Here is a 19,911-nt window from a genome sequence, read left to right as displayed (position 1 = left end):
CATAGGAAAGATACAGAGGCTTTGGAGAGGGTGCAAAGAAGGTTTACCCGGATGCTGCGTGGACTGGAGGGTTTGCCTTATGAAGAAAGGTTGAATAAGCTCAGACTTTTCTCTCTAGAGAGGAGGAGGAAGAGAGGAGACCTGATCGACGTATACAAGATAATGAGTGGCATAGATAGAGTCAATAGGCAGAGACTTTTCCCCAGGGCAGAATTGACTGGTACGAGGAGTCATAGTTTGAAGATATTAGGAGGAAGGTATAAAGGAGACGTCAGAGGTAGGTTCTTTACGCAGAGAGTTGCGAATGCGTGGAATGCATTGCTAGCTGTGGTGGTGGAAGCAGAGTCATTGGGGACACTTAGCGACTGCTGGACATGCACATGGATAGCAGTAAGTTGAGTGGTGCGTAAGTTAAGTTATTATATTTTACATTAGGACTAAACCTCGGCACAACATTGTGGGCCAAAGGGCCTGTTCTGTGTGTACTTTTCTATGTTCTATGTTCAAAGACCCATGTGAACCAGGGGCAGCTTTGCAATCGCAATTGGTGCCATAGAACTTGCAACTCAGAGTATCAGCTTCCACCCTGTTTGGGGAAGCCCTGTCTTAATTCATTTAACTTATTGCAGAGGAGGGATTTAACCACAAATGTTCTAGGTCTGTAGAGTTCAGCTACTTTTTGGATAAGCTTGATAGAATGGATCTGATTTGGTTATGAATTAATATTATTAATATGGTTGAATTTTTAATGAGTTAAGTAATAAAACCATTGCATCATAAGGGCATAAAAAATAGGAGCAGGTATAGCCTATTCAGTCCCTCAAGCCTGTACTGCTGTTCAATATAATCCTAGCTGATCTGCCCCAGGTGTTAACTCCTTTTTTTTTGTGCCAGCTCCTCACAGCATTCAACTTTTTGAAGTTTCAAAAGGCTACCTAACTCCTGTTTAAATGAAGTGATCTAGTCCTCACAACTCAACAGACTTTGAGACATTCTGTACCTTCAGGGAGAAGAAATTCCTTCATGTCTCAATTTCAGAATGTTTATTTAAAACATATCCCCTGAGTTTGAGATTCCCTAATTAGTGGAAACATTTTCTCAACATTTTCCCGGCCAAGCCCCCTCACAATCTTGTATGTTATAAGATCTCCACTCATTCTTCTAAATTCAAATGAATAAAGGCCCCACCTGTTTTGCCATTCTTGATAAGTCAGTCCCCTTCATCCTATGAACCAACCTTCTGAATCTTTTTTTGAACTATCTCCAATATCAGTATATCCATTATTTTTAAATAGAGGGAATCTGCCAAACCATGTTAACCTTATTCATGTTAAGTTTTTATAAACTGTGTCCTTTTCTTTCCCAGCAGTCGGTGTTAGGCTAACTGGCATATAGTTTCCTGCTTTCTGTCTCCCTTTCCGTGTGAACCCTCCTAGAATTCGGTGAGTTGTTGAATATTTCAACCAATACCTCCACGATCTCTGCAGTCACTTTCTTTAAAAGCCTTGCCTGCAGGCCATCGGGTCCCAGCAGCCTGTCTACCTTTAGTTCTGTTAGTTTTTCATAACTTTTGTGCCTTGCATTAAGGACTGTTGTAAGATTTTTCCTCCCATTAGCTGCTTGCTTTTCTGTTATCTTTGGGAAGATTACAGGGTTCTCCATCATGAAGACCAATGCAAAAGATTGGTTTAAATTATCTGTTATTCTCTTGTGCTTTGTCATCAATTCCCGACTTTCATTCTCCAAGTGACCCGTGCTAACTTTACTCCTTTTTATATGCCCATAGAAGCTATTGTTTTTTTGTTTTTATCATTCTTGCCAATTCACTTTCATTATCAATTTTCTCCCTCTTTATTAGCTTTTTAGTCATCCACCACTTGTTCCCAAAGAATAAAAATCCTCAGTTCTCTGGCCTACCACTAGTTTTAGCCACTTAATAGGTTTTAGGTTTTGATTGGATATTCTCCTTGACCACTCATGTTAACCACAGGTGGTTCATCCTTCTCAGTAAGTCCATTTTGACTAGAATAAATCTTTGCTGAGTGTTATGAAATATCTGCTTAAAAATTGCTTATCCCATAGATTGGGAGGCAATCGCCTAATGGCATTATCCCTGGGCTGTTAGACCAGAAACTCAACTGATGCTCTGGGAACCAGGTTTGAAATCTGCAGATGGTGGAATTTGAATTCAGTTTAAAAAAAAGTGTTGAAATCAAGAATGTACTGATGATCATGAAGCCATTTTTGATTGTTGGAAAAACCCATCTGGCTCTCAAATGTCCTTCAGGGAAGACAAAGTGTTGTGATCACTCTACCCACCCCCTCCCCTCCCCACCCCCTCCCCTCCCCCAAGAGCAGTGTTTTCTCATTTTTTTTCTGACTGCCTGGGCCTCCAAGGTCTGTACTCAAATACTGGAGTGCATGCAGCTTGAAGAAAATATTGCTCTAAAGGATCATGAGCTACAAGAACCCTTATTAATCCTACCCATTACACATTACTAAATCTAAAATAACCTGTTCCAGGATAGGATGTGCTCTAAGAAACAATTCCTGATGCACTCTACAAATTGTCTTGTCTTGTTACCCTTGCCCATCTGATTTGTCCAGCCAATATGCAGATTAAAATCACCCATGACTGTTGTAGTGCCCTTCTTGCATGCCTCCATTTTCTCCTGCTTTATGCTGTACTTCGCCCTATAGTGAAGAGGGGCCTGCCCATGACTCCCACTTGTGATTTTTTTTCCTTTTGCTATTCTTTATTTTCACCCAAGCTGATTAGCTTCATGACCTATTGCACCTGTATCAATACTTGCCACCACACAGATACCTTCCTTTATTAATAACACTACTCCACCTCCTTTTGTTTTTTGTCTATTTTTCCAGAATGTCAAAGATCTTTGAATATTGAGTTCCCAGTCCTCTTGACCCTGCAATCACATTTTTGTAATAGCTATCGAGTCATATTCATTTATTTCTGTTTGTGTCTTTAACTCCTCTGTCTTGTTATAAAGACTCTGTGCACATTCAGATAAAGATTTGTAAGCTTTGACTTTATGCCTTACTCTGATTCTAACTTCTCTGTATATTTTCCACCACTCCTATCATACTTTGCCAGTTCGTTAGCCTACACTTCTGTTCCTTCATTTCATCCTGATTTTATTTTAAACTTCACTTCAGTGGGACCACATGTTCTGGCTGCTGTTCCCCTACTCACCCACAACCTACATGCTCACAAAGCCCTATCTCCATGATTTTCTGAAATTGTGATGTCTATTGGCCTGGCTAACACTTGATAAATTTATTCAGGAACCTAAGCAGAGTAGCTGTTGATCACTTATTCTTTCCTTCACTTAAGGTTACTCATTTATATTTCCATAATTATCTGCCTTCGCCTCTGTCTTAGCCAAGCTGCTGCACATCTCAACTTATTCAAAACACTGCGCTCTCCTAACTTGCATCAAGTCCGATTCATCGAACAGCTGTGTTTTTTTCTGGCTCTGCAATGTGAATGAGTGCTGAACTATGTATTCCTATCACTTCATTGCCTTACTACTCCCTATCCCTTAATGTCCTACAACCCTCCAAGAACTCTGCATTCTATTCCAATTCCATTCTCTTGTCCATCCCATTTTCCTGCCCCGTCACCATTATCAACTGCAATCAACCATCCAGGGCTTCAACTATAAAATTCCATACTTAAAACTCTCTATCTGTTTACGTCTTTCTTTTTTAGGATGCTCCTTTAAATGCACGTCTTCCACAATGCATCTTGGTTTTAATACAGTAAAGGCATATTCAGATTGTGGAGAGGCCAAAGTTGATCTTGCAGAAATAAAGCGGGAGCAAAAAGAATATGTAGATTAATAGTCAGTTGTTAAAAAGCCTGAATATTTGTTACCTTGGATATGCAATTTCCTGGAATGAAAGAAAACCTGCCCATTTTACTCTAGCAGTCCATCTGTAATCCAAACAATGAATTGCATTTATTTGACACAATCCTTGGAAGGAAAATATCCCAAAGTGCTTCATCAAAAAGTAATGCACGTAGATGCAAAGCCAGAAACAAAGATACAAGGGGTTTAAACCAGATTTTTTCAAGTTGAGGGAGAAAGTTTCAAAGAAGAGGTTAGGGAGGTGTTCTCAATTGGTTTGAGATAGCTGAAGATATTGCCGTCACTGGTGAGTTGAAGGAAGAGTGGATTCGGAGGAGGCTGGAGTCGGTGAACATATAATTTGAGATGGGATACAGAAGTGAAACAGATTGCAGAAACATGATGAACACGCGTATGAAGGGATATATGAATACGGACGAGGCATCTTGAAGTAAGTACAATGAAGGATGCTAGCCTATCCTGCCATGACCATGTCTTGTGAATGAATTAAGAAAGGATGGGGTGATAAGGTTAGTAAAGTGGTGGTGATGGATGAGGCTGGTTTTTGTGTTCTGCATGATATGGTCAGTAGTTTCATGGGTGAAAGATGAGAAGCTATTAAAGATCACATTGAAAAGTTTTGGAAATGAACAAAAGCATGTTTAAAGGATTTAACAGTGGAAAAGTTAAATTGGCGTCGAGGAGGCAGTATTGCAGAGCTGTTGATGAATTAATGGTCAAACAAGATGTAGAGATCAAAACATTCAACTCGTCTAGTTTGTTTGTTGTTAGTTGTAAAATATTTGTACCAGCCTTATGTGTATAACTATTAAAATGCCAGCAGTGTTCTTCATTTTGTAGCACATCCCTTTACAAGTAATTATTCTTTCATTTAAACTGCGATTATGATCGGGTTAATGTTCAAAGTGCTGGCCAGCTATTTCGTTTTGAGCATTAGTTTCATACAGGAAATACAAGTCAAAAATATAATGAATTGTCTAACGTGAAATTGATGTGTGAAATACACTTGTTCAGCTTTTCACTTCGGCTAGTTTATTCATTCCAGTTAGAACTCCTAGTTGCTTGACTTGGTTACCTGAATCAGTGTTCACTCTCTGCCTCCTCACATCTGCTCTTTGACTCATTTTTCAGGTTTTGTTTGTAGCTTCAGGCTTAGTTCTCGTTCTAGTCCTACTATCATTTGTATTGTGGTGTACGACAAACAGCTGACCTGTTATTCTGAAGGAAAAATACATGAAGTTAACTGACTGCCAGGCTGACGAGATTGTGATGTGATTATTAAGCATCAGAGTGCTAAATTAAAGGCAGGAAAAGCTTGAATGGCTTATTTGTAAAATAATATCATGCATTCAACTCTGGGCATGTAAACTGATTCCCTTTTCCTCTGCGGTCACTAATCTCTTGTATTCAGACTTTGATAGCAAGTTGATAGGGGATTTACTGTCTATGTGGATAAGAGATTCAGGTCGGAAACAAAACAACAGACAGGTGGGTTGATGCTAGCAGACCCTTCTAATTAGTGTGGAGCCTGACAGCATGCGGCAGAAGGGCTGAAGTTAGATAAGCTATCCCATGTGCCTTTTTTTAAAAAAGATGAAATGATTAACTGGCTTTGAACCAAACAGGTTGGAAAATACTGATTCATGTGGCTTTTATATGCATAGCAAAAGAAATCAAAGAAAAATACTATCTAGAATTTTGTATATCAGCTATCCATAGTCAACGAATTTTTAGTGACCGACAAGGCATATAAATGCAGACAAGCTAAGGACTTCTGTTTTACTGGTATTTAATGGAAATTCCATGTATTTGTGGAAGAAACGAAACCACTGTAACAAGTAAAGTTGACCATTAAATGTTCTCCAAGACACTTTTATGTGAGTCACTCTGGAATGAAATTTGGACTATATCAGATTTTGTTTTGCACAATGTGACTAAGTAGGCCAGAGCAGTGTTGGAATGCAGAAAAAGAGTACATTCATCAATGTCATGTTTGCAATATTACAGAAAGGAACTCATTCAAAATAAATCTTGAATACAGTGTCCTTTGAGATTTATGAAATGCTATTTGACAGTTGAATAGGTTTTGAACATTCTTTGAATGTATGTATTGGAGGAATTTATGTTTTTAATGAATTATAATCTTCTGTTTTTAAAACTTAAACAGTTGTGTAAATTGCTGTTGAAACTGTTTAATCTTAAACTTGTTAAAGGCTTCAGTGTTTCAAACCTTGCATAGCTTGTGAATTAAACTTCACTTGAAATGTGGTGAATGTACAATTTCTATCACAGTTAAATGCAATGCATTATATTATGATTTATAATTGCTGGATGTTCATTTTAAGATTCTTACAACTACTCCTATGTAAAAGATACTTTAAGAAGGAACATAATGATTCTGTGGAAAGTTCAATGTAAATATTGTCTTTAGTTGTGGCTCAGTGGTAGCAATTGCTGGACTCTGAGTCAGAGGTTATGGCTTTGAGGTCCACTGCACAAACTTGACCTCAAGATGTAGACTTGTTCTCAAGTGCAGAATGTACTGGACTCTGAGGTGCTGTTTTAAGATGACCTGCAAATTCAAGTCCCATTTCTTAAATTACCTTCTCTCTCTCTTCATTTCTTCCTTGACCTTGTTTTCATGTCTTCCCTTCCTAATCTTTTCTTTCCCTCCCTTGTACATCCACCCTGTTATCCATGAAGCCCATCTTCTAGTTCCCCAATCCTCCTCCCACTGACCTGGTTCAGTTCACTTTTTTTTTAACCTGACTCTCATGTTAGCTGATATTGTTACTAGTTCTCTCTTCTCAGGCACTGTGCTCATTTTGAAATCTACAGTCGTCACTCAAAAAAAAATCTTCATTGCTCAGTCCTTGCAAACTTCCACTAAATTGTATCTCTAAATTGCCTTTCCTCTTGAGCCCTTGAAAATGTAACTCCTTTTCCTGGAACTCCATGATTGAAGGTATATAATCAGTTTTCTATTCCAGCCAAAGTAACTGAAAATGCCAAATGGCATCCCATGTGATTGTGTTGAAGGTAAGTTATCCCTTTTCATCCTTCAACAGCTAACCAAATCTCCTCCCAATGCTGCCTCTTCATTGTCCAGTTGGGTGGGACAGCATTTTTTGATATCCATTCATGGAATGTGGATGTTGCTGGCTGGGCCAACATTTATTGCCCAGCCCTCGTTGCTCTTGACAAGGTGTGAGCTGCAAATCAACCTAGTTTGGTCTAGTTCTTATTAATCTTCTAAGCAGAGAATCATCCACCATCAAATTTATCTTTTGTTATTTCTGCTGTCCACTCTAGATGTGTCCTACAGGCTCTCTTTTCTCAATCATATCCCTCATATTTCTCATCAGATGTATTTATCTTGGCAGCAACATCTGAAAACCCAGCTTCAATTTTCATGTCTACCCTGACGCCACCCGTATTTAACTTACAACCGACCTCTCTTATTCCCCTCCACTGTCTCTAAATAATCATGCTGCTTATCTGACATCCAATATTGGATGAGCAGAAACTAAGAATTGGGAATGCCTCGCAATTTATTTCAAAGCCAATGACAAACTTCATTTCCTTTCCAAAGTTTGCATCAGTCACTTGAAGCTAAAAATAGTGTTTGCAATCTCAAGGTGATATTTTACACCACGATGAACCTCTGACCATAGCTGACCAAGCTGCGGAAGCTTGTTACCATCTAGTACAAAGTAACCTGGTTGATTGGCACCATATTCACAAACATTCACTCCCTCCACCACTGATACTTAGTAGCAGCAATGCGTACCATATACAAGATATACTGCAGCAATTCACTAAGGCTCTCTAATTGAATCTTTCAAACATGTGGCCACTACTACTTAGAAAGGCAAGGACAAAAAATGCAAGGGGTTACCACTACCTGCAAATACCCCTCCAAGTCACTCACGATCCTGACTTGGAAATATATTGTCATTCTTTCCAAATTGCTATGGGAAAATCTTGGAATTCCCACCCTTAAAGCATTGAAAGTCTGCCTACACCAAATAGAGTGCAGTGTTTCAAGAGAGCAGTTCTTCACAAGGACAACAAGGGATAGGCAATAAATGCTGGCCCAGCCAACAATGCCCACTTCCTTTAAACAGCAGAAAAACCATGAAAGCTATGCCTTCAGTTGTCAAGGTATCGAGCTCTGGGGGAGGTTCCCTCCAATTCGCTTTCCTCTTTGAAGATATTGCTTGAAATCTGTTTCTTTGACCAAGTTTTGATCATTTGACCTAATACCACCTCGTGTTTGGTACACTTTGTTTTATAATGTTCCTGTGAAACAACTTGGGATGTTTTATTATGTCAAGGTACTTTGTAAATACAGCATCATGTTGGGAGGTGGGGACAGCTAGTTTTCCTGATGGACAGGCTGTTCGGTTTGAAACCAAGTTTGGTCAGGCAGCGTGCAATAGGCAAATGAGGTCATAAAGGTTAAGGTGTATGTTCCCTTCAAAAATCTCAACATAAATGAAATCTGATGTGAATTAGGTCTGAAAGAGGTTTTGTGATTGTGAACTTCGGTATGGTCACAAAGAGGTGCTTCCCAACCTTTTGCACCATTTCAAGGCTTGAAAATTGTCATGGTCCCTCAGGAAGAACCGAAAGAGCAGGGATTTATTAAAGCAGAAATGGCTGTAATAACTCTTTCAAAATTCCAACTGTTGCTACCTCAAAACTCATGACCACAACTTTGGAAGCTCTGTGGTAGCATGTGACAGATTGCTAATGTAGATGACCAAAACATTCACAAAATGAAAATCTAAAATATAATGAAAATTGAAGCGGTTTACAGCTTTTATTTTTGGTAAGTTTGAAAAACTTGTGACGTCAAATGGCTGAATTTTATAATTAAATGCTGTGTGAGGAGTAAACGGTGTATTTTTCTTCTAATATAGGTTACCACAAAAGCTAAACAAGTCAAAGATTTTGTTTCAAGCACACCAGGTATGAGGATTCTTCATTTAAGCCTTCTCAACATCATAATACAATTTCTTGCTGGATTTGGGACTATTCACTTTATATCCATAAAAACATCATCTAATTTTCCTGCTTCCAAGCCAGATGAAGTCTGGAAACTTGTCATAACACACTTACTTTCTGTTCCAAAAGTGATTGCACATTCCTTTACTCTTATAGCATCTGTTATTGAAGAATTATGAATAATCGGGAACATTGATATTGGAGTTGAGCATTATGGTTCTGAGCTGTTGGCATCATGCACTTGGATTACCTCAACTCCATTTATCCGACTTTTGATCCATAACCCGTAGTGCCCTTGCTTAATTAAGGTCTGTCATTCTCTACTCTGATATTTTAAATGATGCAGACGACAACATCTTGGTGGGGAGAACTGCAGATTTCCAGTAACCCTTGTTTGGACAGTTAAATCTTGCATCGAATTACATAGCAGCGCACAGGAGAGTCTACTCTTGATCCCATTTCTCTTATTCTGCAATAGATCATTCCGCTGTCCCATTCCAATCTACTGTTACTGCTCCACTTCATCTTCCTCGTCTAATGCTGTTAAGTTATTTGTTTATTCCTTTCTTCTCATGTTGTTCTTGATTCACTTTAACTGTACTAATTGTAATTTTCACAAATACTCCCAAAGTAGTGTATTCCATTTTCTGGCTACATAATTCCCTATTTGATTTCTTGGTGACTATCTTGTATTGATGGACTGTAGTTTTGCTCTATTCTACAAGTGGAAATGCTTTATGTCAACCTTAAAAACTTTTGCAGAATTGTCATGACCAACTGTTAGATTTATAAATGTCATTGCTTTCACTCTTGAATGGCTTAAGGCCTAATTTTAAGATTACACCCTCTTAGAGTCAAAAGAGTCATAGAGATGTACAGCATAGAAACAGACCCTTTGGTCCAACCTGTCCACTCCGACCAGATATCCCAACCCAATCTAGTCCCACCTGCTAGCACCCAGCCCATATCCCTCCAAACACTTCCTATTCATGTACCCGTCCAAATGCCTCTTAAATGTTGCAATTGTACCAGCCTCCACCTTTGGCAGCTCATTCCATACACGTACTACCCTCTGCATGAAAAGGTTGCCCCTTAGGTCTCTTTTATATCTTTCCCCTCTCGCCCTAAACCTTAGCCCTCCAGTTCTGGACTCCCCGACCCCAGGGAAAAGACTTTGTCTATTTATCCTATCCATGCACCTCATAATTTTGTAAACCTCTATAAGGTCACCCCTCAGCCTCCGACGCTCCAGGGAAAACAGCTGCAGCCTGTTCAGCCTCTCCCTGTAGCTCAGATCCTCCAACCCTGGCAACATCCTTGTAAATCTTTTCTGAACCCTTTCAAGTTTCACAACATCTTTCTGATAGGAAGGAGACCAGAATTGCATGCAATATTCCAACAGTGGCCTAACCAATGTCCTGTACAGCCGCAACATGACCTCCCAACTTCTGTACTCAATACTCTGACCAATAAAGGAAAGCATACCAAACACCGCCTTCACTATCCTATCTACTTGTGATTCCACTTTCAATGAGCTATGAACCTGTACTCCAAGGTCTCTTTGTTTAGCAACATTTCCTAGGACCTTTACCATTAAGTGTATAAGTCCTGTTAAGATTTGCTTTCCCAAAATGCAGCACCTCACATTTATCTGAATTAAACTCCATCTGCTACTTCTCAGCCCATTGGCCCATCTGGTCCAGATCCTGTTGTAATCTGAGGTAACCCTCTTTGCTGTCCACTACACCTCCAATTTTGGTGTCATCTGCTCATCTGCAAACTTACTAACTATATCTCTTATGCTCGCATCCAAATCATTTATGTAAATGACAAAAAGTAGTGGACCCAGCACCGATCCTTGTGGCACTCCACTGGTCACAGGGCTCCAGTCTGAAAGACAACCCTCCACCACCACCTTCTGTCTTCTACCTTTGAGTCAGTTCTGTATCCAAATGGCTAGTTCTCCCTTTATTCCATGAGATCTAACCTTGATAATTAGTCTCCCATGGGGAACCTTGTCGAACGCCATACTGAAATCCATGCAGATCACTTCTACTGCTCTGCCCTCATCAGTCTTCTTTGTTATTTCTTCGAAAAACTCAATCAAGTTTATGAGACATGATTCCCCACGCACAAAGCCATGTTGACTATCCCTAATCACAGAACGCCCCTGGTGCTCACCTTCTACCCTACCAACCTTCGCATAAACCAAATCATCCGCCGACATTTCCGCCACCTCCAAAAAGACCCCACCACCAGGGATATATTTCCCTCCCCACCCCTTTCCGCCTTCCGCAAAGACCGTTCCCTCCGTAACTACCTGGTCAGGTCCACACCCCCTACAACCCACCCTCCCATCCTGGCACTTTCCCCTGCCACTTTCCCCTGCCACCGCGGGAACTGTAAAACCTGCACCCACACCTCCTCCCTCACCTCTATCCAAGGCCCTAAAGGAGCCTTCCACATCCATCAAAGTTTTACCTGCACATCCACCAATATCATTCATTGTATCCGTTGCTCCTGATGCAGTCTCCTCTACATTGGGGAGACTGGACGCCTCCTAGCAGATCGCTTTAGGGAACATCTCCGGGACACCCGCACCAATCAACCACACCGCCCTGTGGCCCAACATTTCAACTCCCCCACCCACTCTGCCGAGGACATGGAGGTCCTGGGCCTCCTTCACCGCCGCTCCCTCACCACCAGACGCCTGGAGGAAGAACACCTCATCTTCCGCCTCGGAACATTTCAACCCCAGGGCATCAATGTGGACTTCAACAGTTTCCTCATTTCCCCTTCCCCCACCTCACCCTAGTTCCAAACTTCCAGCTCGGCACTGTCCCCATGACTTGTCCTACCTGCCTATTTTATTAGATTAGATTAGATTAGATTAGATTACAGTGTGGAAACAGGTCCTTCGGCCCAACAAGTCCACACCGACCCGCTGAAGCGAAACCCACCCATACCCCTACATTTACCCCTTACCTAACACTACGGGCAATTTAGTATGGCCAATTCACCTAACCTGCACATCTTTGGACTGTGGGAGGAAACCGGAGCACCCGGAGGAAACCCACGCAGACACTGGGAGAACGTGCAAACTCCACACAGTCAGTCGCCTGAGTCAGGAATTGAACCCGGGTCTCTGGCGCTGCGAGGCAGCAGTGCTAACCACTGTGCCACCGTGCCGCCCACATTAGATTAGATTACTTAGTGTGGAAACAGGCCCTTCGGCCCAACCAGTCCACACCTACCCGCCGAAGCGCAACCCACCCATACCCCTACATTTACCCCTTTAACCTAACACTACGGGCAATTTAGCATGGCCAATTCACCTGACCTGCACATCTTTGTGACTGTGGGAGGAAACCGGAGCACCCGGAGGAAACCCACGCAGACACTGGGAGAATGTGCAAACTCCACACAGTCAGTCGCCTGAGTCGGGAATTGAACCCGGGTCTCTGGCGCTGTGAGGCAGCAGTGCTAACCACTGTGCCACCCTCCTCCCTGGCCTATCACCTTCATCTCCTCCCCCACTCACCCATTGTACTCTATGCTACTTTCTCCCCACCCCCACCCTCCTCGAGCTTATCTCTCCACCCTTCAGGCTCTTTGCCTTTATTCCTGATGAAGGGCTTTTGCCCGAAATGTCGATTTTACTGCTCCTCGGATGCTGCCTGAACTGCTGTGCTCTTCCAGCACCACTAATCCAATATCCCTAATCAGTCCTTACCTTTCCAAATACATGTATATCCTGTCCCTCAGGATTCCCTCCAACAACTTGCCCACCACTGAGGTCAGGCTCACCGGTCTATAGTTCCCTGGCTTGTCTTTACCGCCCTTCTTAAACAGTGGCACCACGTTTGCCAACCTCCAGTCTTCTGGCACCTCACCTGTAACTATCGATGATACAAATATCTCAGCAAGAGGCCCAGCAATCACTTCTCTAGCTTCCCACAGAGTTCTCGGGTACACCTGATCAGGTCCTGGGGATTTATCGACCTTTAACCGTTTCAAGACATCCAGCACTTCCTCCTCTGTAATCTGGACATATTGCAAGATGTCACCATCTATTTCCCTACAGTCTATATCTTCCATATCCTTTTCCACAGTAAATACTGATGCAAAATATTCATTTAATATCTCCCCCATTTTCCGTGGCTCCACACAAAGGCCGCCTTGCTGATCTTTGAGTGGCCCTATTCTCTCCCTAGTTATCCTTTTGTCCTTAATATATTTGTAAAAACCCTTTGGATTCTCCTTAATTCTATTTGCCAAAGCTATCTCATGTCCCCTCTTTGCCTTCCTGACCCCTCTTTGCCCTCCTGATTTCCATCTTAAGTATAGAGTCATAGAGATGTACAGCATGGAAACAGACCCTTCGGTCCAACCCGTCCATGCCGACCAGATATCCCAACCCAGTCTAGTCCCACCTGCCAGCACCCAGCCCATATCCCTCCAAACCCTTCCTATTCAAATACCCATCCAAATGCCTCTTAAATATTGCAATTGTACCAGCCTCCACCACATCCAATACTGCTCCTTCCTTTATACTCTTCTAAGGATTCACTCGATCTATCCTGTCTACACCTGACATATGCTTCTTTCTTTTTCTTAACCAAACCCTTAATTTCTTTAGTCATCCAGCATTCTCTATACCTACCAGCCTTCCCTTTCACCCTGACAGGAATATACTTTCTCTGGATTCTCATTATCTCATTTCTGAAAGCTTCCCATTTTCCAGCCGTCCCTTTACCTGCGAACATCTGCCTCCAATCAGCTTTCGAAAGTTCTTGCCTAATACCGTCAAAATTGGTCTTTCTCCAGTTTAGAACTTCAACTTTTAGATCTGGTCTATCCTTTTCCATTACGATTTTAAAACAAATAGAATTATGGTCGTTGGCCCCAAAGTGCTCCCCCACTGTCACCTCAGTCACCTGCCCTGAGTAGGTCAAGTTTTGTACCTTCTCTAGTAGGTACATCCACATACTGAATCAGAAAATTGTCTTGTACGCACTTAAGAAATTCCTCTCCATCTAAACCCTTAACACTGTGGCAGTCCCAGTCGATGTTTGGAAAGTTTAAAATCCTCTACAATAACTATCCTATTATTCTTACAGATAGCTGAGATCTCCTTACATGTTTATTTCTCAATTTCCCTCTGAATATTAGGGGGGTCTATAATACAATCCCAATAAGGTGATCATCCCTTTCTTATTTCTCAGTTCCACCCAAATAACTTCCCTGGATGTATTTCCAGGAATATCCTCCCTCAGCACAGCTGTAATGCTATCCCTTATCAAAAACGCCATTCCCCCTCCTCTCTTGCCTCCCTTTCTGTCCTTCCTGTAGCATTTGTATCCTGGAACATTAAGCTGCCAGTCCTGCCCATCCGTGAGCAATGTTTCTGTAATTGCTATGATATCCCAGTCCCATGTTCCTAACCACGCCCTGAGTTCATTTGCCTTCCCTGTTCTGCCCCTTTCATTGAAATAAATGTAGTTTAATTTAATAGTCCTACCTTGACCCTGACTGTTTGATTCACTTCACTTCTGTTCTCAACTGTACCAGTCTCAGATTGATCTCTTTCTTCACTATCTCCCAAGCAGTTCTAGCAAGTTTCACAGCCAGTATATTAGTCCCTTTCCAATTTAGGTGCAATCCGTCCTCCTTGTACAGATCACTTCTCCCCCAAAAGAGATTCCAATGATCCAAAAATGTGAATCCTTCTCCCATACACCAGCTTCTCAGCCATGCATTCATCTGCTCCATCCTCCTATTCCTGCCCTCACTAGCTCGTAGCACTGGGAGTAATCCAGAAATTACTACCCTTGGGCACCTCCTTTTTAAATTTCTGGCTAACTCTGTAATCTCCCCTCAGAATCTCAACCTTTTCCCTTCCTATATCGTTGGTTCCAATGTGAACAATGACCTCTTGCTGGCCCCTCTCCCCCGTGAAAACATTCTGCACCCTCTGAGACATCCTTGATCCTGGCACCAGGGAAACAACACACCATTCTGATTTTTCTCTGCTGGCCACAGAAACTTCTGTCTGTACCTCGGACTACAGAAACCCCGAACATAATTGATCTCTTGGAATCTGACGTAGCCTTCGTTGCATTCGAGCCAGTCTCAATACCAGAAACTTGGCTGTTCGTGCTACGTTCCCCTGAGAATCCATCACCCCCTACATTTTCCAAAATAGCGTACCTGTTTGAAATGGGTATATCCATAAAAGGCTCCTGCCCTCGGTGTTTTGGATTCTTACCAAACAAAACAGTTGCTTTGTATTTATTCTTAACTAATCTCTTTATCATTTTAAAAGTCTTCTGAGATCAAGGAATTCCAAGCCATGTTTCATGCTTATGCAACCTCCCGCCATAATTTAAAACTTGAAGACTTGGTATAATAGAAGGAAAATAGTTCGTGTTATTCCTTTTTTAATTTGTGATTATTTCTGAGTACCCCGGGTGGCGAATGCTCAAACCTCTGTAAGACTGAAGCATAACTTCCTTCCCATTGTGTCCTGCCACCCCTTATAGTAAAGAGCAGCATTCTGTTAACTTTATGGATTACTTTTTGTAGCTGTCCTCTAGGTTTGAGTATGTGGATATATAAATTCAGTTGCTTCTCCACGTTTTAGTTTTGTGCCATTTAAAAACTCTTCCCATTTGGTTTTCCTTGGATCCAAAGTGGGTGACTGTGCACTTGCCAATGTAGACCTTCATCTGTTGTTTTGCACATTCACTTCAACTGTCGATATACCTTTTTAAGTTAGCCATCTGTTAAATTTACTGTGCCACCTAAGTGTCATCTGCAAACTTGGATCTACAGTTATAATGCTCTTCACATAAATTATTCATTTATATGGTTAAAATGTTGAGTCCACAATATACACTTGGGGATATTTTAACATTATGGTTGTTACTGGGCCACTAATGGAGAGGCCTGGGCAAATGATCCAGAAGAGCTTTTGCCCGAAACATCGATTTTACTGCTCCTCGGATGCTGCCTGAACTCCTGTGCTCTTCCAGCACCACTGATCCAGAATCTGGTTTCCAGCATCTGCAGTCATTGTTTTTACCTAAATGATCCAGAGACATGAATTCAAGTCCTGCCAAGACATCTGGGGAATTTAAATCAAGTTAATTAAATTTGCAACAAAAATACAGTGTTGACTGAGAAACTACTGGACAATCATCTGGTTCACAGAGAGAGAAATCTGCTGGTCTTTCTTGGTTCTGACTCCAGACCCACAGCAATGCAGTTGACACTCAGACACTCTGTAGGAGATGGTGCAAGTGAACTTGAGATCAGGGTGGAAGTTGATGAACTTTTCAACCTCTTCATGGGAGCATGAGGTAGTGCCAATACAGTCATCTCTGGACCAAAGGGGTTCCCATGGGGACCCGGATAGGCCCCAGCTATGCCTGCCTCTTCGTCGGGTACGTGGAACAGTCCATCTTTCACAGTTACACCAGCACTACTCCCCACCTTTTCCTCTCCTACATCAGTGACTGCATTGGTGCCACCTTGTGCTCACACGAGGAGGTTGAACAGTTCATTAACTTCACAGACACTTTCTACCCTGACCTCAAGTTCACCTGGACCATCTCGGACACCTCCCCTTTCCGGACCACTCCATTCCATTTCTGGCAACTGACTCAACACGGGCATATACTTCAAACCCACTGATTCCTACAGCTACCTGGACTATACCTCCTCCCACCCTGCCTTCTGCAAAACGCTATCCAATTCCTCCGCCTCTGCTGCTTCTGCTTCCAGGAGGACTAATTCCACCATAGAACATCTCAGATGGCCTCCTTCTTCAGGAACCACAATTTTTCCCCTCCCATGCGGTCAACAATGCCCTCCAATGCATCTCCATTTCCCGCACCTCCACCCTTGAACCCCATCCCTCCAATCGAAACAAGGAGAGAAACCCTCTGGTCCTCACCTTACACTCCACCAACCTTTGGATATATTGCATCATCCTCCGCCATTTCTGCATTTCTCTCCCCACCTCTATCTGCATTCTGCAGAGACCATTCCCTCTGTGATTCCCTTCTGAGGTCCACGCCTCCCTCACCAACCCATCCTTCACTCCCGGCCCATTCCCTTGTCACCGCAAGAAATGTAAAACCTGTGCCAACGCCTCCCCCCTCCATCCAAGCCCCGAAGGATCTTTCCACAATGGACAGAGATTTACCTATAGGAGAAAATGAGGTCTGCAGATGCTGGAGATCAGAGATGGAAATGTGTTGCTGGAAAAGCGCAGCAGGTCAGGCAGCATCTAGGCAACAGGAGAATCGACGTTTCGGGCATTAGCCCTTCTTCAGGAGAAGAAGGGCTAATGCCCGAAACGTCGATTCTCCTGTTCCCTAGATGCTGCCTGACCTGCTGTGCTTTTCCAGCAACACATTTCCATCAGAGATTTACCTATACTTCCACATATGCATCTACTGTGTCCGTTACTTTCGATGTGGTCCCATCTACATTGGGGAGACAGGATGCCAACTTGAGGAATGTTTCAGACAACATCTCTGGGACACACGCGCTATACAACCCCACCGCCCTGTGGCCAAACACTTCAACTCCCCCTTGCACTCTGCCAAGGACATGCAATCCTTGACCTCTTCCACTGCCAAACCCTAATCACTTGACACCTGGAGGAGGAATGCCTCATCTTCCACCTTGCGATCCTCCAGGATCAATGTTGATTTCACCAGTTTCTTCATTTCCCCTCCCAGTACCTTATTCCAGATCCAACCCTCTAACCCAGCACCCCCCTCTTAAACTGCAATCTATTTATATCCTACTGATCCTTTGACAGTCCTCCTCACTATCTGCAACTCTACCAATTTTGGCGTAATTGCAGACCTGCCAATCAGACCACTTACATTTTTTTATATATCAAACAACAAAGGCCCCAGCACTGATCCCTGTGGAATGCCATTAGTTACTGATCTCCTTTCTGAAAAGCATCCTTCCATTACTACTCTGTCGTCTATAACCAAGCCAGTTCTGTATACATCTAGCCAGCACACCTTGGTTCGCGTGAGACTCTACCTCTTATACCAGCCTGCCATGAGGTACTTTATGAAATGTCTTACTAACTCCATGTAGATAACATCCACTGCCCTTCCGTCAATTATTATTCTTGTCACCACTTCAAAAACTTCAATCAAGTTGGTGAGACATGACCTTCCCTGCACAAACCAATGCTGCCTCTCCCGAATAAGTCCATTTGCTTCCAAATGTAAATAAATCCTGCCTCAGTAGCTTCTCCAGCAGCTTCCCCACCACTGAAATCAGGTCACCAGCCTGTAATTACCTGGTTTATCTCCTATTTCCCTCCTTAAATAAAGGAACAACATTGACCATTCTCCAGACCTTTGGAACCTTGCCTGAGGCCAAAGAGGATTCAAAGATATTTATTAAGGCCCAAACCAATTCCTTGCCACCCACAGGGATAGATCCCATCCGGTCCTTGGGACTAGTGTACTAGCCACATACTGTTTTAAAAAACCCCTTTGGACACACCTAACAAATTGCTTCCTGTCCAGGCCTGCCACACACACTAAGGGACTCCCAGTCAATATGGGGGAAGTTAAAGTCACCCATCACAACAACTCTGTTGTTTTCGGATCTTCCCAGAATCTGACCACATATCCCCTCTTTTTACTCCCGCTGACAGCTAGGAGGTCTGTAGTACAATCCCAGCATTCTGATTGCACTCATCCTATTCCTAAGCTCTACCCATATGGCTCGCTACAAGATATCTCCGGGGTGTCCTTCCTCAAAGCAGTTGTGATATGCTTCCTAACCAGTAATGCAACTCACCGACCTCTTTTGCTTCCTCCTCTGTCTCACCTAAAACATTGATATTCTGGAATATTAAGCTGCCAATCCTGTCCTCCCCCTCAACCATGTCTCATTGATAGAAACATCATAATTGCATGCATTAATCCAGACTCTAAATGACTGCAAATACAGTCTAATTCTGCAGTTCCACGGAGCTCTGGAAGACATCCCAATGGTCCACAATGGCCTTTAACCACGTGTTAAGTTTTACTCTATATCTGTTCCTAGCCTCATAGCACATGCCAGGTTGAGTAATTCTGAGATTACTACCCTTGAGGTCCTGCTTTTTAGTTTGCTATCTAACACACTGAATTGTCATTGCAGGAACCTGTCCCACTTCCTACCTATAACATTTATGTCAAAGTGGACAATAGCTTCTTTTTGTTTACCTTCCCATTTCAGAATACCTTGTACCTGCTCAGAGACATCTATGAACCTGGCACCGGGGAGGCAACATACCACCCTGGAGTCTCTCTCACAGCCACAGAAGTGCCTATCTGTGTCCCTGACTATCGAATCTCCAATTACTATTGCTCTACTACCCTTTGTCCCCTTCCCTGTGTACAGAGAGGTCAGCTGTGGTGCCACAACTCTGGCCGCTGCTGTCACCTGCTGGGTCATTCCCCTCCTCCGTCCATAGCCAAGTAGAATATTTATTTGACAGGGGGTCAGCTGCAGGGGACCCCTGCACTGACTGTCTGTTCCATCTAGCGATCACGCATTTATCATTTTGTACCTTGGATGTGACTACATTTCTATAACTTCTACCTATGATGTTCTCTCCCATTTGTGTGCTGCCTCGCATCTCCAACTGCCACTCAAACCGATCAATTCGATCAGTGAGCAGCTGAAACTGGGTTCACTTCCACAGATGGAATTATCAGGGATGCTTTCAGCGTCCATAACTGACCCATCTCACAGGCGGAACACACAACCCCACCAACCGACATAATTAACCCTTTACTGGCTGTTAGTTTACAAGTTAAATGTTAATTAGCTACCTAAAAATTGTAGTTATTACTTTCTAACAAATAGCCTTCCCTAACTATAGCACCAAAGGAATTCTCCAAACAGGTCTTGCCTTTGCCATGGCACTGAAATGCATCACAAAATGCATCGTTCATGTCTGTAACATTAGGGGTCT

General features: G+C 42.7%; 1 protein-coding gene across 2 annotated transcripts in view; it reads left to right on the top strand.

The window, feature by feature from the left end:
- Positions 1 to 19,911, top strand: part of dnajc1 (DnaJ (Hsp40) homolog, subfamily C, member 1) — a 253,728-nt gene that overhangs the window by 227,562 nt on the left and 6,255 nt on the right. For both annotated transcript variants that reach the window (XM_043690433.2, XM_087987390.1), the window contains exon 10: positions 8,819 to 8,867. In XM_043690433.2, coding sequence (XP_043546368.2) covers positions 8,819 to 8,867 — 49 coding nt within the window. The remainder of the gene's footprint in view (positions 1 to 8,818; positions 8,868 to 19,911) is intronic.

The sequence above is a fragment of the Chiloscyllium plagiosum genome, unplaced genomic scaffold (assembly GCF_037043375.1).
Source record: "Chiloscyllium plagiosum isolate Xiang-an unplaced genomic scaffold, Cpla_swu_hap1 HiC_scaffold_5, whole genome shotgun sequence".
In the NCBI taxonomy this organism is placed as follows: Eukaryota; Metazoa; Chordata; class Chondrichthyes; order Orectolobiformes; family Hemiscylliidae; genus Chiloscyllium; species Chiloscyllium plagiosum.
This window is presented reverse-complemented; position numbering and strand designations above follow the sequence as displayed.